This window comes from Muscardinus avellanarius (genome assembly GCF_963383645.1).
Source record: "Muscardinus avellanarius genome assembly, chromosome: 7".
Taxonomy (NCBI): domain Eukaryota; kingdom Metazoa; phylum Chordata; class Mammalia; order Rodentia; family Gliridae; genus Muscardinus; species Muscardinus avellanarius.
The window spans coordinates 62,237,755-62,251,422 of NC_137793.1; the positions used below are offsets into that span (position 1 = coordinate 62,237,755).

Sequence of the window (13,668 nt, forward strand, 5' to 3'; positions counted from 1 at the left end):
GGTAGGTTATTAGGCAGTTCCTGAGGGCTTGAACTGGGACGTTAATGGAGGAGATGGAGGAAACAGATACACATTCTACAGATACCAACCATGCAGAGCAGGACTTAGCAGCTGAGTCAGTAGAGGGGGTAGCAAAAGGAAGACTGAGATGTCAGGCATGCCTTGGGCTTCTGGTGGATTTGTTCACTGAGAGAGATAATGCAGAAGAGTAAGCAGGCGTGGAGGGGTGAGAGGACAAGCTGAGTTGGGTTTTCACAGGATGAATTTTAAGGACTAGTGAGACATTTTATGGGAAATAACCAGAGGTTTTTCTAGAGCTTAGAAAAGAAATCCTAGTTCAGGCAAAAAGGTGTAGGCATTTCATCAGGACTTCTGATGTAGATACCACTGATGGACTTAAGCTCTTGAAATGGTACCCGGAGCCCCACGTATGTGCATGTGCAGAACTTGTTTTCCACTCTTCCAGATCCCTCCCCTGCAAATGTTAACTAGGATGGCCATAGTATTCTTATGCAATATGCAATCAATAGACATATAAATGTTTTATTATTCATTTTATTTTCATATAAATTAACATCCTAAAAAATTGAAATAGAAACACTAAATACAGTATTGCACATAGCAGTTTTTGTTAAATGTCCTATTGTTCTGTTGGAAAGTGGTAGTACACATGGGAAGGGCCGAGGGGCCGAGGACTACAACGGGAAAAAACAAACAAAACACTACATTTCTCGGCACTTAAACTACCAACTAAAGGCTAAGGAGAAAAATGATGCGAAGGTGGCGTTTCCTTCACCTTCGGGCCTGCTGTGCATCCTGGGGTGGTTCAGGGGCGGCTTCTCCATCACCCTGCTGCTCCTTGCTCAAGTTTTCATGCTGATTTTTGCTTTCTGAAAATAAATACACCAGATCAAGAATTATAGTCAGAAAAAAGAACTTAAGGAGTTTAGACAGACCAACCACATCTGCGCTCAAAATTCAGATATAGATCCTACCTAGCTCTTCTAAGTAGACGCCTTCCTCAGGTCTCAGCGTGGGTCAGCATCATCTTTTCTGTTTAGACTATGCCACACTTCCCCAGTTCAAAATGCTTCTACTAACTCTGCTTTCCTTTCAAACAGTGCCACTTACTTGTTCTGGTACTAAGTGGGACTCCTCCAAAACACACCTGTAGAGTAGCAGGTGACCAAGCCCTTCTCTCCAGGGTCGCCACCCCAGCATTTTATTTTAAAGGAGGGCACAGTCAAGGAAGCAAGTTAGATTAGCTTTTTGGACTCAGTCTATGGCCCTACAGCTGCCATAAGGTCAACTCCACAGCCCCATTTGGGTTATGGGCAAAGTTTGAGTACCCTCATCAAGCTCCACCTATGCCTGGCAATTCCCATCATGTCACAGAGACACAAATCCCATGTCACAGTGACTCTGGGTTCACATCCAGCCTTGGGCCATGGTGTCTACAACGAAGAAAGTGAAAGGCGCCCCCCTCAATGTCTACATGCCACAAGGTCCATGCTCTTAGCAGAGTCATTTAATTCTCAAGTTCTGAATACTGAATATTGAGATTCTCCTATCTGGACATACTAAAGGCACAAATAATCAGAAATTCTTGACATAAAAAGTTTATCATTTACCCAAACTTAAGAGGAAAATAATTAAAATATTATTGGGCATTGCTATTTGCAATAAGTAATGGCCAATCATCTCTAAACTTGGGCATTCTGTTAGTAGGAACCTACTACATTGTTACTATAACAGCTGTTCCCATGAATGAATATAATTAAATTTTAAAGTATCACACAGGTTTCCACATATTGTGAAGACAAGGTTCAAAAGGCAAAGAGAATCACAAGTTAAAAACTTGTACTATGTATACTTACAATCCCAGAGTCATGTCTTGGTTTTATTTTGTAAAGTGATTTTCCTTTTTTCTGCCTGCACACCTCTTCAGCTTCTTTTACTCTGAGTGGGGAGAAGACAGTTAATTTAAACAGAACCCTGTGTGGACCACTAACAGTCCTCCAGATGATAGGCGAGGGAACTGGAACACATTACAGATTTGGGTTACTGGAGGAATACCACATGTGCAGTGCTGTGATGTGACAGTGACTTGAAGACATTGACCATTAGAGGTAGGAGGTCTTATTCACGCAGTGCATTTTTACCTATGGGGAGGGACACCTGGAGACCGGCAATACCACACCCACAGAATTGGCACCATAAATCAGCAGACTTACATAACTTAAGATAACTTCTCATTATATAAGAAATCACATGCTTATTTAAAATTATTTCAGATTCACTTTCTACACCATACTTACCTATGCATAAAATCATTTGCAAAAAACACTTGGGCAGTTTCTAAAGATTGAACTTCCCTGAGCATGGGGACCATTCATCATTTGACTGTGACAGAAAAGAACAAGCAGTGATAGTGTGTTCACATTTGTAGGCTCTCTCTGTGTGCATGCCCCCCACGGAAGGCAGCACTGGGCTCAACAGAGGTGCAGTCGAGAAAGGAGGCTGCTCGCAGATAGAACCTCTCTGCAGACACTGGTAATGCATCACCTCTGGACTTAGGTACTCTCTCAGATAACGAAAGGCTCAATCACATATAAAAGCAGAGCAGATACTGTTAATACGCATAGTTGTTGCAAAGACCGAATATAATTTCATTTAAAATTTCTTTATAAATTTTAAAGTCTTATAAAAAGTTATGATTGCTTTGATTAAACACATAGTAAGATCTCTACAGATTTGGACTCTTAACAAGAAGGGGTATTACAGTAAGGAAATATTATCAGGTTAATTTATTTTTTATTTTTTATTTTATTCTTGTGATTTGACCTTGGGAGTTAAAAATGAGGTATTTCTGGAGAAACCAAACCAGCTATGGCTTAGTCTTAAAGGGAGGGAAAAAAAAAAAACACATTTTGTGTAGACCTGGCAGTCTAATTTTCTGAAAGAGATGAATTACAAATATATTTCTTGAGTCCTGTGGCAAATGATCTAATGACAGAATTTATGTCTTCTACCACTGGCTCGGCCCTCTTCTCAAACAACAGAATTTTAAAACAAACAATCCAGGTTAGCCACTCGCCGCAGATGGTGGTTTACCTTACAGCAGGACAAGCGAAAGCAGTTCCTTCGAGAGGTAAACGCCTGCCAGACGGGTACTGTCAGTAATTCCAGAAAGTGATGGCCATTTACAAGACACTTCATTGTTACTCCTTTTATTCCTTTCTACCCAAGCCATAAATTGCCTTAATCCTTCCTCTAAATATTTGAAGACAAAAACATTTTCTTTATAACAAACTAAGAATTTCATAGTCCTATTTTCCTCTGAAATAGCTACCAGTAAATTTATGCTGAAGTATTTAGATGGGGAATTAGAAAAATTTTGGGTCAGCACTTAGCCAAAACCCAGCCAACTCCCTGTTAAATCTACTTGGAGTTCTTTGAAGCATTTTGTGGCACTTAAAAGAAATGAACTTCACAAGTATTTAGCTTCTCCCTAAAGCATCCTCATTTTCTCCCTATCCTATTTATTTTCTTCTAAAAACACATTTTGTAAGGATCACGGGAAGTGGATTCTATGCAAACATATTTCAGTGCACACAAAGTAAAACCAATCATTGCTGACGGTGGAGATGCAGAGAGTCAGGAGCAGGAGCCTCAAGCCGCACAGGACCTTTGACCCTCCACTTGCTGTCAGTCACGTGTGCCGCAGGAGCTCCAGACCAGCGCCTGGCTGTCCACAGGGACAAGTAAACTCAGGATCCCACAGGAGAGACACACAAGCACATGATGCACTGATGTATTCAGGACAGCCACTCAAGTTCCTGTAAGGCATGATCGTGTCCCGGGGTGGATGGGCAGGACTACGATAATCTTTTTGGTGTGCTTTGACAGCTGAGCCTTGTTTAAAAGAGATATCTTAGTTGTTCATACTTTTCTTGAAAAGGGCAAATGGGACTTGGAGAAAGAAAAAATATCTGGCATACAGAGGAGCATAGTCGAAGGCTGAACGAGAGTCAAGGACACCATGCTGAGCTTCAAGAGCTCAAGCTTCTCTCCCCTCTGCTGGCACAAGATCCCCTGTCATTCTGGCTTTCACCTCAGTTTCTTATGTGTCTAGTAGGGTGAGTCGGTCTCCTCATCCTGATCACCTCTACAGGTGTATCAGAAGTGATTTGGAAAAGCTAGATAACCATGGGCCAGAATGCTAAACAAGGTGCTCTTCTAACAAGGGCCATAGACCCACGAGGAATTTGTTAAAATGCAGCTTTCTGGGCCCACTACCCTCATTCTTCCCTGGTTCCTCTGGGTTACATTCAGAAGCAGCAGCACCAGGAGGATCTGACGCAGGTGATCCATGAGCAGGACTCTGAGACGCTGCACCCTTCCCATCACTGAGGTATCAGCAGCTGGCCTCATGGTTCAAGTCTCCCTTACCGTTCTGTTTTTTTCTTTTTCATTTTGAGGTGCTAGGAATTGAACCCAGGGGTACTCAATCTCCAAGGCACCTCCCTATTTTTATTTTTTATTTTAAAACAGGGTCTCACTAGGTTGATGGTGGCCTTATTAAGTTGCTGGGGCTGGCTCTGACCCTGCGGTCCTCCTGTTTCAGTGTCCCAAGCACCAGGGTTGCAGGCCTCCCGGCCGTGGCTGTCTGTCCTGGTTGCAGGTCCAGCTGCTCACCTTGGGGCTCACCCTCCCCACTTCCTAGCCGCTGCTTCCAAATGCCCAAGTCATTTCAACACAACTTTGACAAGAAGACATTTTTTCCACACTTCAGACAAGAAGAAAAAAAAAATGCATCCCTGGAGATCAGAAACACTGCCAGAGTTGGCAGAAATAAGAACCACCACAAGGGAGGGGGAAGTCGGTGTGGAGAGGCCCAATCGGCGCAAAGAGGCCTAGCTGGTGCGGACAGCAATGCTTCTTCCTTGGCTGGTGTGGCGGGCAGTTCCCTGGCAGGCATTTTGGGTCTGTCCAGTAACCGCCCCTGCAGGTCCTACCCTTCCTCACCCCACCTCCCAGTGATGCATGAGGCTTTCTGGCAGGAAAGAAAGATATTAATTTCCCAACTCTCCATCCAAGGGTTTAAGCATCACTGATGTGAGCCATGTGTAGTAACACGACCTGGGATCCCAGTCTTGGGGAGGCCAGGACAGTCAGATCACAGATTCAAGGACAGCCTTAACAACTGAGCCAGACTCTCAGTAACCCTGTTTCAAGACAAAACAATAAAAAGGGCTGGGGGCGTACCTCAGAGCTGGTGCACTTCAGCGCCACACACACACACACACACACACACACACACACACACACACACACACACAGCTGATTTTTCCCTTTTGGAAAGAGGAAGGAAATAAAAAGAGTGGAATACTTAGTTTGCAAGGAGGAAAGAAGTCAACATGAACAGAGAAGGTGGGAGGAGAGAGGAAGCTGTGCTGGTGAAGACCCTGGGCAGCTGCTGCACTGCTGGCCCCTGAGCGGATCCTGGATCCTCCGTTGTTGGCTGGGCCTGTGGCCCAGGTTCAGACACGTGGCCCTTGTGAGTGGCTCATGATGATACAATCTTTTTAACATGGTTGCCTTCTTATGAAGGGGGGTTGCCAGGGCATTTGTTATTAGAGAACTAAAAAGGGAAATAAAAATTTTAGGATGATATCTCTGATAGCCTTTTTTTTGTGTGTGTGGTTCTGGGGATGGAACCCTTCTACCTCCGGGCTACACTCCCAGACCTATTTTACATTTTATTTGGAAACAGGGTCTCTTAAGCCAGCAAGGGCTGGCTTTGAATCTGTGTGATCCTCTTGTCTCTGCCTCCCAAGTGCAGGGATTACAAGCGTGCGCCACCACCCCTGGCAGACTCGTTTTAATAGTTATCCAATCGGCAATCTAAGAGGAGAAGGAGCATATGAGCAAGATGGAATCATATGATACTGGAAAGAATCTCCTCATTCATCACTTTAAGGGATTTTGGGGGGGAAAAACCCCCAAGAAATAGAGACTAGAAAACAGGAAATGTAGCATTACTATTTAGGGGGAAGAGAAGGACATTAAGTGGTAGATAATGGCCATAAAATTTTATTATTTTTTTCTGTAAGGTCTTTCATAAAACTTCAGAAACAAAGAGAACTCTGCTAAAACTCTGCATTTCAAAGCTGTTCCTTAAAGAGAGGACTAAGAGTGGGTAAGGAATGAGGCTTCATTTCTGAGGATGTACAATTACAGGAAAAAACCAAAGGACATATGGAACCAGATGTTGTTGTTGTTATTGTTGTTACTGGAAGTTTAATGCAGAGGCATTCTACTCCCAAGCTATACCCCCAGCCCTTTTTATTTTGAAACAGGGTCCCTTTAAGTTGCTGAGGCTGGCCTTTAACCTGTAATCCTCCCGTTTTAGCCTCCCATGTACTGGGATTCCAGGTGTATGTCACCGCACCTGGCTATGAAGTCAGATAGATGAAGAGTGACATGAATAAAACAATTCTGCTCGAAAGTGAAGTTTCACTCTGGGAATGCTTGAAAAAAGTGAGATGACGAGTGGAATCTGATTCCCAGATAATGAAAACCTGTTGCCATCAGGATCAATCTCTATATGACCAATTTTGAATAAAGTCTTTTTGTAACAAACTAAGTTATACTCTTTCCATACACAGACTAATTTAACCCTTACCTGGTGGGCTGGGGCCACTGTAAGACACATCACTGTTGTAACCTGCTTGAACCAGGGCCACCCTCCTGGGGCCTCCTGAAACACGTGCAGTGCCCTACTGTGGCCCAGCCTCTGAAAACTGCCCACTCTGTGTGTATTTAAGCCTCTTCTGTTTCTTCTTAGATGACAGATGGATACCCTCTCACTGGAGCCACTAGGCCTGCCTTGATCAGACCCTCTACCTCTTTGTGATGATTTCTGTCTTCACTAGAGGAGAAAGGCAGGTAATGGAGCTGATATGAATGGCACCTCCAGTGAGAATAAGCTTCTGAGTTTAGTTCCTTGCAAAGGAATGGAGTCTCTTAGGTGCCACAGGTCCCACCCACCCCCGGGGCTCAGCCAGGTGGGGGAGGCCAGAAGGCCAACTCAGGAGAGGCAGGCTACCCCTCAAGTTTCCAAGAGTATCAACTTCCAAGGTGCTGTGCCACCTGCTTGCTCAGCAACTTGTCTGAGGGACAGGGCTACTGAAATGAATGCAAAACTTGAAATTCAGGCTGATCAGGGTAAAGAAGTGTGACACCATTATTTGATAATGACAGAGTTTGTGGCGCTATACAGACCCAGTGACAGAGACTCGCAAAACTTTTGGTGATGAATATGACTCTGAGGTCAGCCCTGGTGGAAATGTTTTCTAGGTTATGGGCAAAAATAAGCTGATGAAAAAACGTCTTTGATTATTAAAGCTTAAGCTTAAATTTACTTTAAAAAGTCCTTATGCAAAATTTGTCTTCTAAAATAAAGTTGTAAATGTCACGTAAAGAGCAGCTAAGCAAATTTCAGTACATCTATTTGGAGCTTGATTCTTTACATGAAAATGGTCCAAGTGAGAACCACTTCATTTGGTTTTTGAGTTGTCAGTTTAGAAGTTATTAAATAAAATTTTAGTGCAATGGTAAACACTTGTAATCCTTGTGCTTGGGAGGCTGAGACAGGTTTAAGGCCCGCCTCAGCAACTCAGTGAAACCCTCACTAAGCCAGACCCTGATTTAAAAAAAAAAAAAAAGTCTTAGGTATAGCTCAGAAGAGATAGAAAAAGAAAAGGAAAAAGAAAAAGAAAAATCTAAGAACAGAAGAGTCAGAATGCTTTTAAGGTTTATAATTCCACAGAGAAGACAGATATAAGTAACTGAATTAAAAATACTCCTTATTATAGGATTTGTTTAAACTAGTTTTAAGTTCCCATTGTTATTTTTCTTTTCAAAACAAACTAAAAGTTTCTGACATTGTATCCTTACTTGTAACTGGATTCACTTCCGCTGAGGATTATTCTAAAACCCAGGGAGTGGTTTCTCATTTCCCTCCTAATAATGCCACATTTCTCTTTTCTTAGCCCCCTTATTGGCAAGCAAACATATACAGAAGTTCAGGTGATTAAGTTTAAAACCAGTTGGTGAGATGAATAAGGAAGATAACCCTGGGGCAGATACGGAGAAAAGAAACCAGAAGGATCCTGCAGGCTGCAGGCAGAATAATCTGCATCTACCTTGTATCTTGTAGACCAAACAGCACTGGTCACAATCTTATCAAGAAACAGATACGCTCCCATCAGGCAATCAAAAGAGAAAAGGAGCCACTTTCCTGCCACCAAACATCAATAATTTGGTCTAAATAAGTCACTTCCTGCAGGCTCAGCTCTGCTTGCCACAAGCAGGGCCTGGTCACCGAGTCTGTGGGCCAGGAGAGATGGGGCGCAGCATGGAGCTGTGGTGTCACCAGCCCGAGGTCCTGACCCCGGGCAGATGGACCTAACAGACGCCCACTGAGAGTGGACATAATTGCGACCACCACCAGTTCATAGTGCACTTCATTGAAACATAACGCCATCAGGTCTGCCCACTAGATTAATTTTTCTACCCAAAGGGGAGAGCAAGGGGCAGCAATACTAGGCAAAGTCTGGATGGGAATAAGTTTGAGGGCTGTGAGTCTTTCTACAGGTAAAGACAGATGTGGGTATCAGATGCCTCATGGAACTAAAGGGGAACATTTTTCCTGGCTCTGTCTTTTCTCTTTTAAAATCTAAATGGCTTAAAACACATATGCAAATCACAAAACCCCTGAGATATATTGAAAATAGGTCTGCCAAGATGTTACTTATCACTATTACAAAGAAAAAGAAAGTAAGTTTCTGCAGGTAAATATTTCTTTTTTTCTTTCTTTTTTTTTTTTCTTTTCTTTCTTTTTTTTTTTTTACAGGTCCGGGGTAAATAGTTCTAAACCTCATTGCTGAAAGTTGTTTGGTTGTTTTTTTTTCTTTTTCAGAGAAGCATGGCACTGGGCATTCACAAACAAACCTGTGGTTACAAATAACCAAGTAACAATTAGAGTGAGCACAAAGTAGCTCCTGGAAGGAAAAAAGCAAGCCTTCAGCACACAGGTCTGCAGGCACAAGCACACTCCACACCCCTCACCAGCAAGTGTGCTACTTTTACAACAGAAGGGGCTGAAGGCTGTGCAATTCTCAGTCCCCAAATCTAACTCCATGACAGAAATACATGTTCTAAAAGCCACAACTGTATTCCTCTTGTAGACCTAAAGCCAGCAAGCAGGGGTTACGTGTGTCAATATTTCCTGAAAGTATTTTTTTTTTTTTTTTGGTGGTACTGGGGTTCCTGGAAACCCTTCTACCTCCAGGCTACACTCCTAGACCTATTTTATACTTTTTATTTGGAAACAGGGTCTCCTAAGCCAGCGCGGGTGACTTCGAACCTGAGTGTATGGGTGAAAAGAGATGGCAGGATCATTCACAAGAAAACACAGTAAACCAACAGCCTTGATTCCCTTGAGCCTGGCTCTCTGTGAGGACTACCTTTGATTATATAAGACCCAGCATGGATGAGCCCCCTCGGCCATGAGGATCTTTCCCCATCACTTTGAAATGGCTATGGATACATAAAAATGAGAGCATGCTGCTCAGCCCTCATTGTAAAGCAAATGAGACAGCCAAGTGGTAGTGATACATGCCTGTAATCCCAGTGCTTGGGAGGCTGAGACAGGAGGATACCAGGTTTGAGGCCAGCCTCAGCAATTTAGCAAGACTCTAAGATACTTAGCAAGACTCTGTTTCAAGATAGAAAATAAAAAGGGTTGGGGGTTTGGCTTGGAGGTAGTAGGATGCCTCTGGATTCAATCTCCAGTTCCAAAACAAACAAAGCAAACACAGCAAAGCAAAATCATACAAATATATAAAGCTTCATTCACATCTACCTGTCATTTTTACAAAAGGTACCATTATGCTCCCTACTGGCACAACCCCCAGTTGCTTTCCAAGCCCTACTTGCAACCAAGTGCTAGTGACCCAGAAGTGGCCAATATGTCTCTAATGCATCCAGCTGTCGTACTGCTGGTCTCGGGGAGCTTGTGAGTTTTCCAACTACCTCTCAGGACATGCTTCCTTACTCTTTCTTGCTGCTGCTTATTTATTAAGCTCCCCTCACCTGTCATTTCTTCCCTAGAACCCAAGCTCCAGGTCCCCAAGGACCATCTTCTCCCTCTGGCCCAGCTTGGGCCTGAGATAATAGCATGGCCACCCATCCCGAGTCCTTTCTCTCCCTCGTCCTCACGTCCTCCATGCACACACAAGTGACCAACACAGTAAATAGAAAGTTCAGAAGATACAGAAATTCGGGAGAATTAGCAATAGAAGGAACTTACCTCAGTATAATAGAGGCAATATTCAACAGACCCAAAGCCACGGCCATGCAGAATGGGAACAAGCTGTAAGCATTTCCTCTACAGCCAGGAACAAAGAAGGATGCACACTACTACCACTTCTTTCCAATATAGTGCTTTAAATTTTAGCCACAGCAATTAGCAAGAGAAGGAAATTAAATATAATAGGAGGGAAGTGAAATATCAGTGTTTTGACCTGATCCTATACTGATAAGGCCCACAAAATTCACCTGAAGACTTCTATAACTGAAAAACAAATTTGGCAAAGTAGAAGGACACAAGATCAATTTATAAAAATCAATAGCTTTGGCTGGGCATGGTGGCACACACTTTTAATCCCTGCACACGGGAGGCAGGAGGATCACACAGGTTTGAAGCCAGCCTTGCTGGCTTAAGAGACTCTGTTTCCAAATTAAAAAAAAAAAAAAAAAAAAAAAAAATATATATATATATATATATATATATATATATATACATGTCTGAGAGTATAGCCCAGAGGTAGAAGGGTTCAATCCCTTCTACCACCAAAAAAAAAAAAAAAAAAAACAATAGCTTTTCTACATACTCATGAAGAATCCACTGAAAAGTAATATGAAAAATAATTCCATTCACAGTAGTGTAAAAACTACTATATACCTAGGAATAAAACTGAAAGATCTCTACAGTAAAAATTACAGAACACTGAAGAAAGAGATTGAAAAGGACATTAAAAGATGGGAAAACCCCCCATGTTCTTGGATAAGCAGAATAAATATTGTCAAAATGGACATAATACCAAAAATAGCCTACAGATTCAGTATAATCTCTAACAAAATACCAATGTCATTGTTCACAGAACTAGAAAAAAGTCCTAAAATTCATAGGGAAGAACAAAAGCCCCAGAATAGCCAAAGCAATTCTGAGCATTCAGAACCAAGCTGGATGCCTGATTTAAAATTATACTAGGGAGCTATAATAACAAAATAGCACAGCACTGGCCAAAACAGATAACAGACACATAGACCAATAGAACAGGAAATGCACAGACGAATCCACAGCTACAGCTAGCTGATTCTTGACAAAGGTGCCAAAAATTTATGTTGAGGTAATTACAGCCTTCTCAACAAGTGGTGCTGGGGAAACTGGATTACCATATGAAGAAGAATGAAACTAGACCCTACCTCTCACCTTGCACAAAGATCAATTCCTAAGGGACTGGAGACCTCCAAATCAAACCAGAAACTATACAGTTAATAGAAAAACACATAGAAAAAAATCCATAACATATGGCCGGGCGTGGTGGCGCACGCTTGTAATCCCCGCGCTTGGGAGGCGGAGACAGGAGGATCACGCAGGTTCGAAGCCAGCCACGCTGGCGTAAGAGACCCTGTTTCAAAAATATAAAATAGGTCTGGGAGTGTAGCCCGGAGGTAGAAGGGCTTCCAGGAAACCCAGTACCACCACCAAAAAAAAAAAAAAAAAAATCCATAACATAGAGGCACAGGCAGAGACTTCCTCAATAATAGCCCTAAAGCCTAGAATAGAAAACGAGGAATCAATAACTGAGAAAGCATAAAATTAAACAGCTTTTACACAACAAACAAAATAAACCCAAGTGTAAAAAGCAGGCCTACAGAATGGGAGGACATTTTTGCCAGCTACTCCTCTGACAGTGGACTAATATCCAGAATATAAAAAGAACTAAAAAACAATTTAACATCAAAACCCCAAATAACTCAATCAATAAATGGGCAATTGAATGAAACAGACACTTCTCAAAATAAGAAATTCAAATGGCCAACAAAATATGAGAAAATGGTCTTCACTGCTAGTAATCAGGGAAGTGCAAATCTAAATTACACTGATATTCCATCTAATGGCAGTCAGAATGGCAATCATCAAGAATACAGACAACAGTAAATGCTGGCAAGGATGTGTAGAAACAGAAACTCTTATACATTGCTGGTGGGCTTACAGATTAGTACAACCAGTACAGAAATCATTATGGAGGTTCCTCAAAAGTTGAAGAATGGGCCCACCATATGATGTGGCTATACTATTCCCAGGTATCTTTCCAAAATAATTAGTTAGAATACTATAGTGAAATATGTCTATCCATGTTTATAGCAGCATAATTAACAATAGCTAAGTTATAGAACCAACCTAAGTGCCCATCAACAGATGAGTGAATAAAGAAAATATTATATATGTATGTGTGTGTCTTTCTCTCTATATAATATATATATATTTTTTTTTCATGAAGTTCTACTCAGCCATCAAAAACAAAATTACATCATTTGTAGATCTGTAGGAAAACAGGTGGAACTGGAGAACATCATGCTAGGTGAGATCAGTCAGACTCAGAAAGTCAAGGGTCATGTTTTCTTTCACATGTGAAAGTCACAGAGAAAAAAATAAAAGAAAGAGATCTCAGGAAAATTAGAAGAGATCAGTAGATTAGTAGAAGTATTAGTAGAAGTATTGGGGAAGGGAAGAGAGAAGGAAAAGGAGACATGGGGGAAAGAAACGGCAAAATAAATGTGTGCATACATAAATGTAACACTATGAATCTCACTACCTTGTACAATTGCAATGCACCAGTAACAAAAATATAATAATAGTAATAATGTAAAAATGAATTTATTGGTGGATTTTTTAAACAAAAGTCTCCCAACATAAACTGAGATGAAACTTGAATTCAGTTGAAGAGGTTTCTAAAGCAAGGAAAGCTAACTAACACTTCAAAAATACGGTGTTGTGTTTTGGTGATCTAACCTGATACAGGATTAAAGGTGAAAAAGCCTAGAAAAAAGGACAGTCTACACAATTCTTCCAGAGTCTCAAATGACAACAGTCTCAACTGCATAGCAGTCAGAAGAGGTGAGTGTGTCAGGCAAGCTCAGGAAGGTCCCCTATCTGTGCTGCTAAAGAAGTAAGATGCAGTTGCTCTGGGGAGAAGATGAGTGTCAGCAAGGCCAGGAAGAGCCTGAACCCCGTCTATCAGGTGGAGAGCCAGCCCCTTCCACTCTCCCATGAGGGATTTTATATGCCAAGAAGTCTGGAAGGAACTATTTGGAAGACTATTTTGGTAGACTTAGCATCGCTGGGCACTGGAGCACTTGTGTGCATGTGCAGGCTGAGGTCTCTAGGCCCCTGACCACGCTGCTCATCACTAGCATTTTTACTTCTCTCGTTTAGATAAACATGGGCTTGTTTTTATCATGGATCTTTTAATTCTCTGGGAAATTTGGGTTTTCATGGAAAATGATTTACAAGAGTAGCTCAGTTCATAT

General features: G+C 41.9%; 1 protein-coding gene across 2 annotated transcripts in view; it reads right to left on the bottom strand.

Annotated features, from left to right (window-relative positions):
• Window positions 1-863: 863 nt before the first annotated feature.
• The window catches only part of FMN2 (formin 2), a gene marked incomplete at both ends in the record, with an annotated part of 296,940 nt that continues 284,135 nt past the window's right edge, over window positions 864-13,668 (bottom strand). For both annotated transcript variants that reach the window (XM_080698425.1, XM_080698424.1), the window contains 2 exons: window positions 864-890; window positions 1,878-1,959. In XM_080698425.1, the coding sequence (XP_080554551.1) occupies window positions 864-890; window positions 1,878-1,959 (109 nt within the window). The remainder of the gene's footprint in view (window positions 891-1,877; window positions 1,960-13,668) is intronic.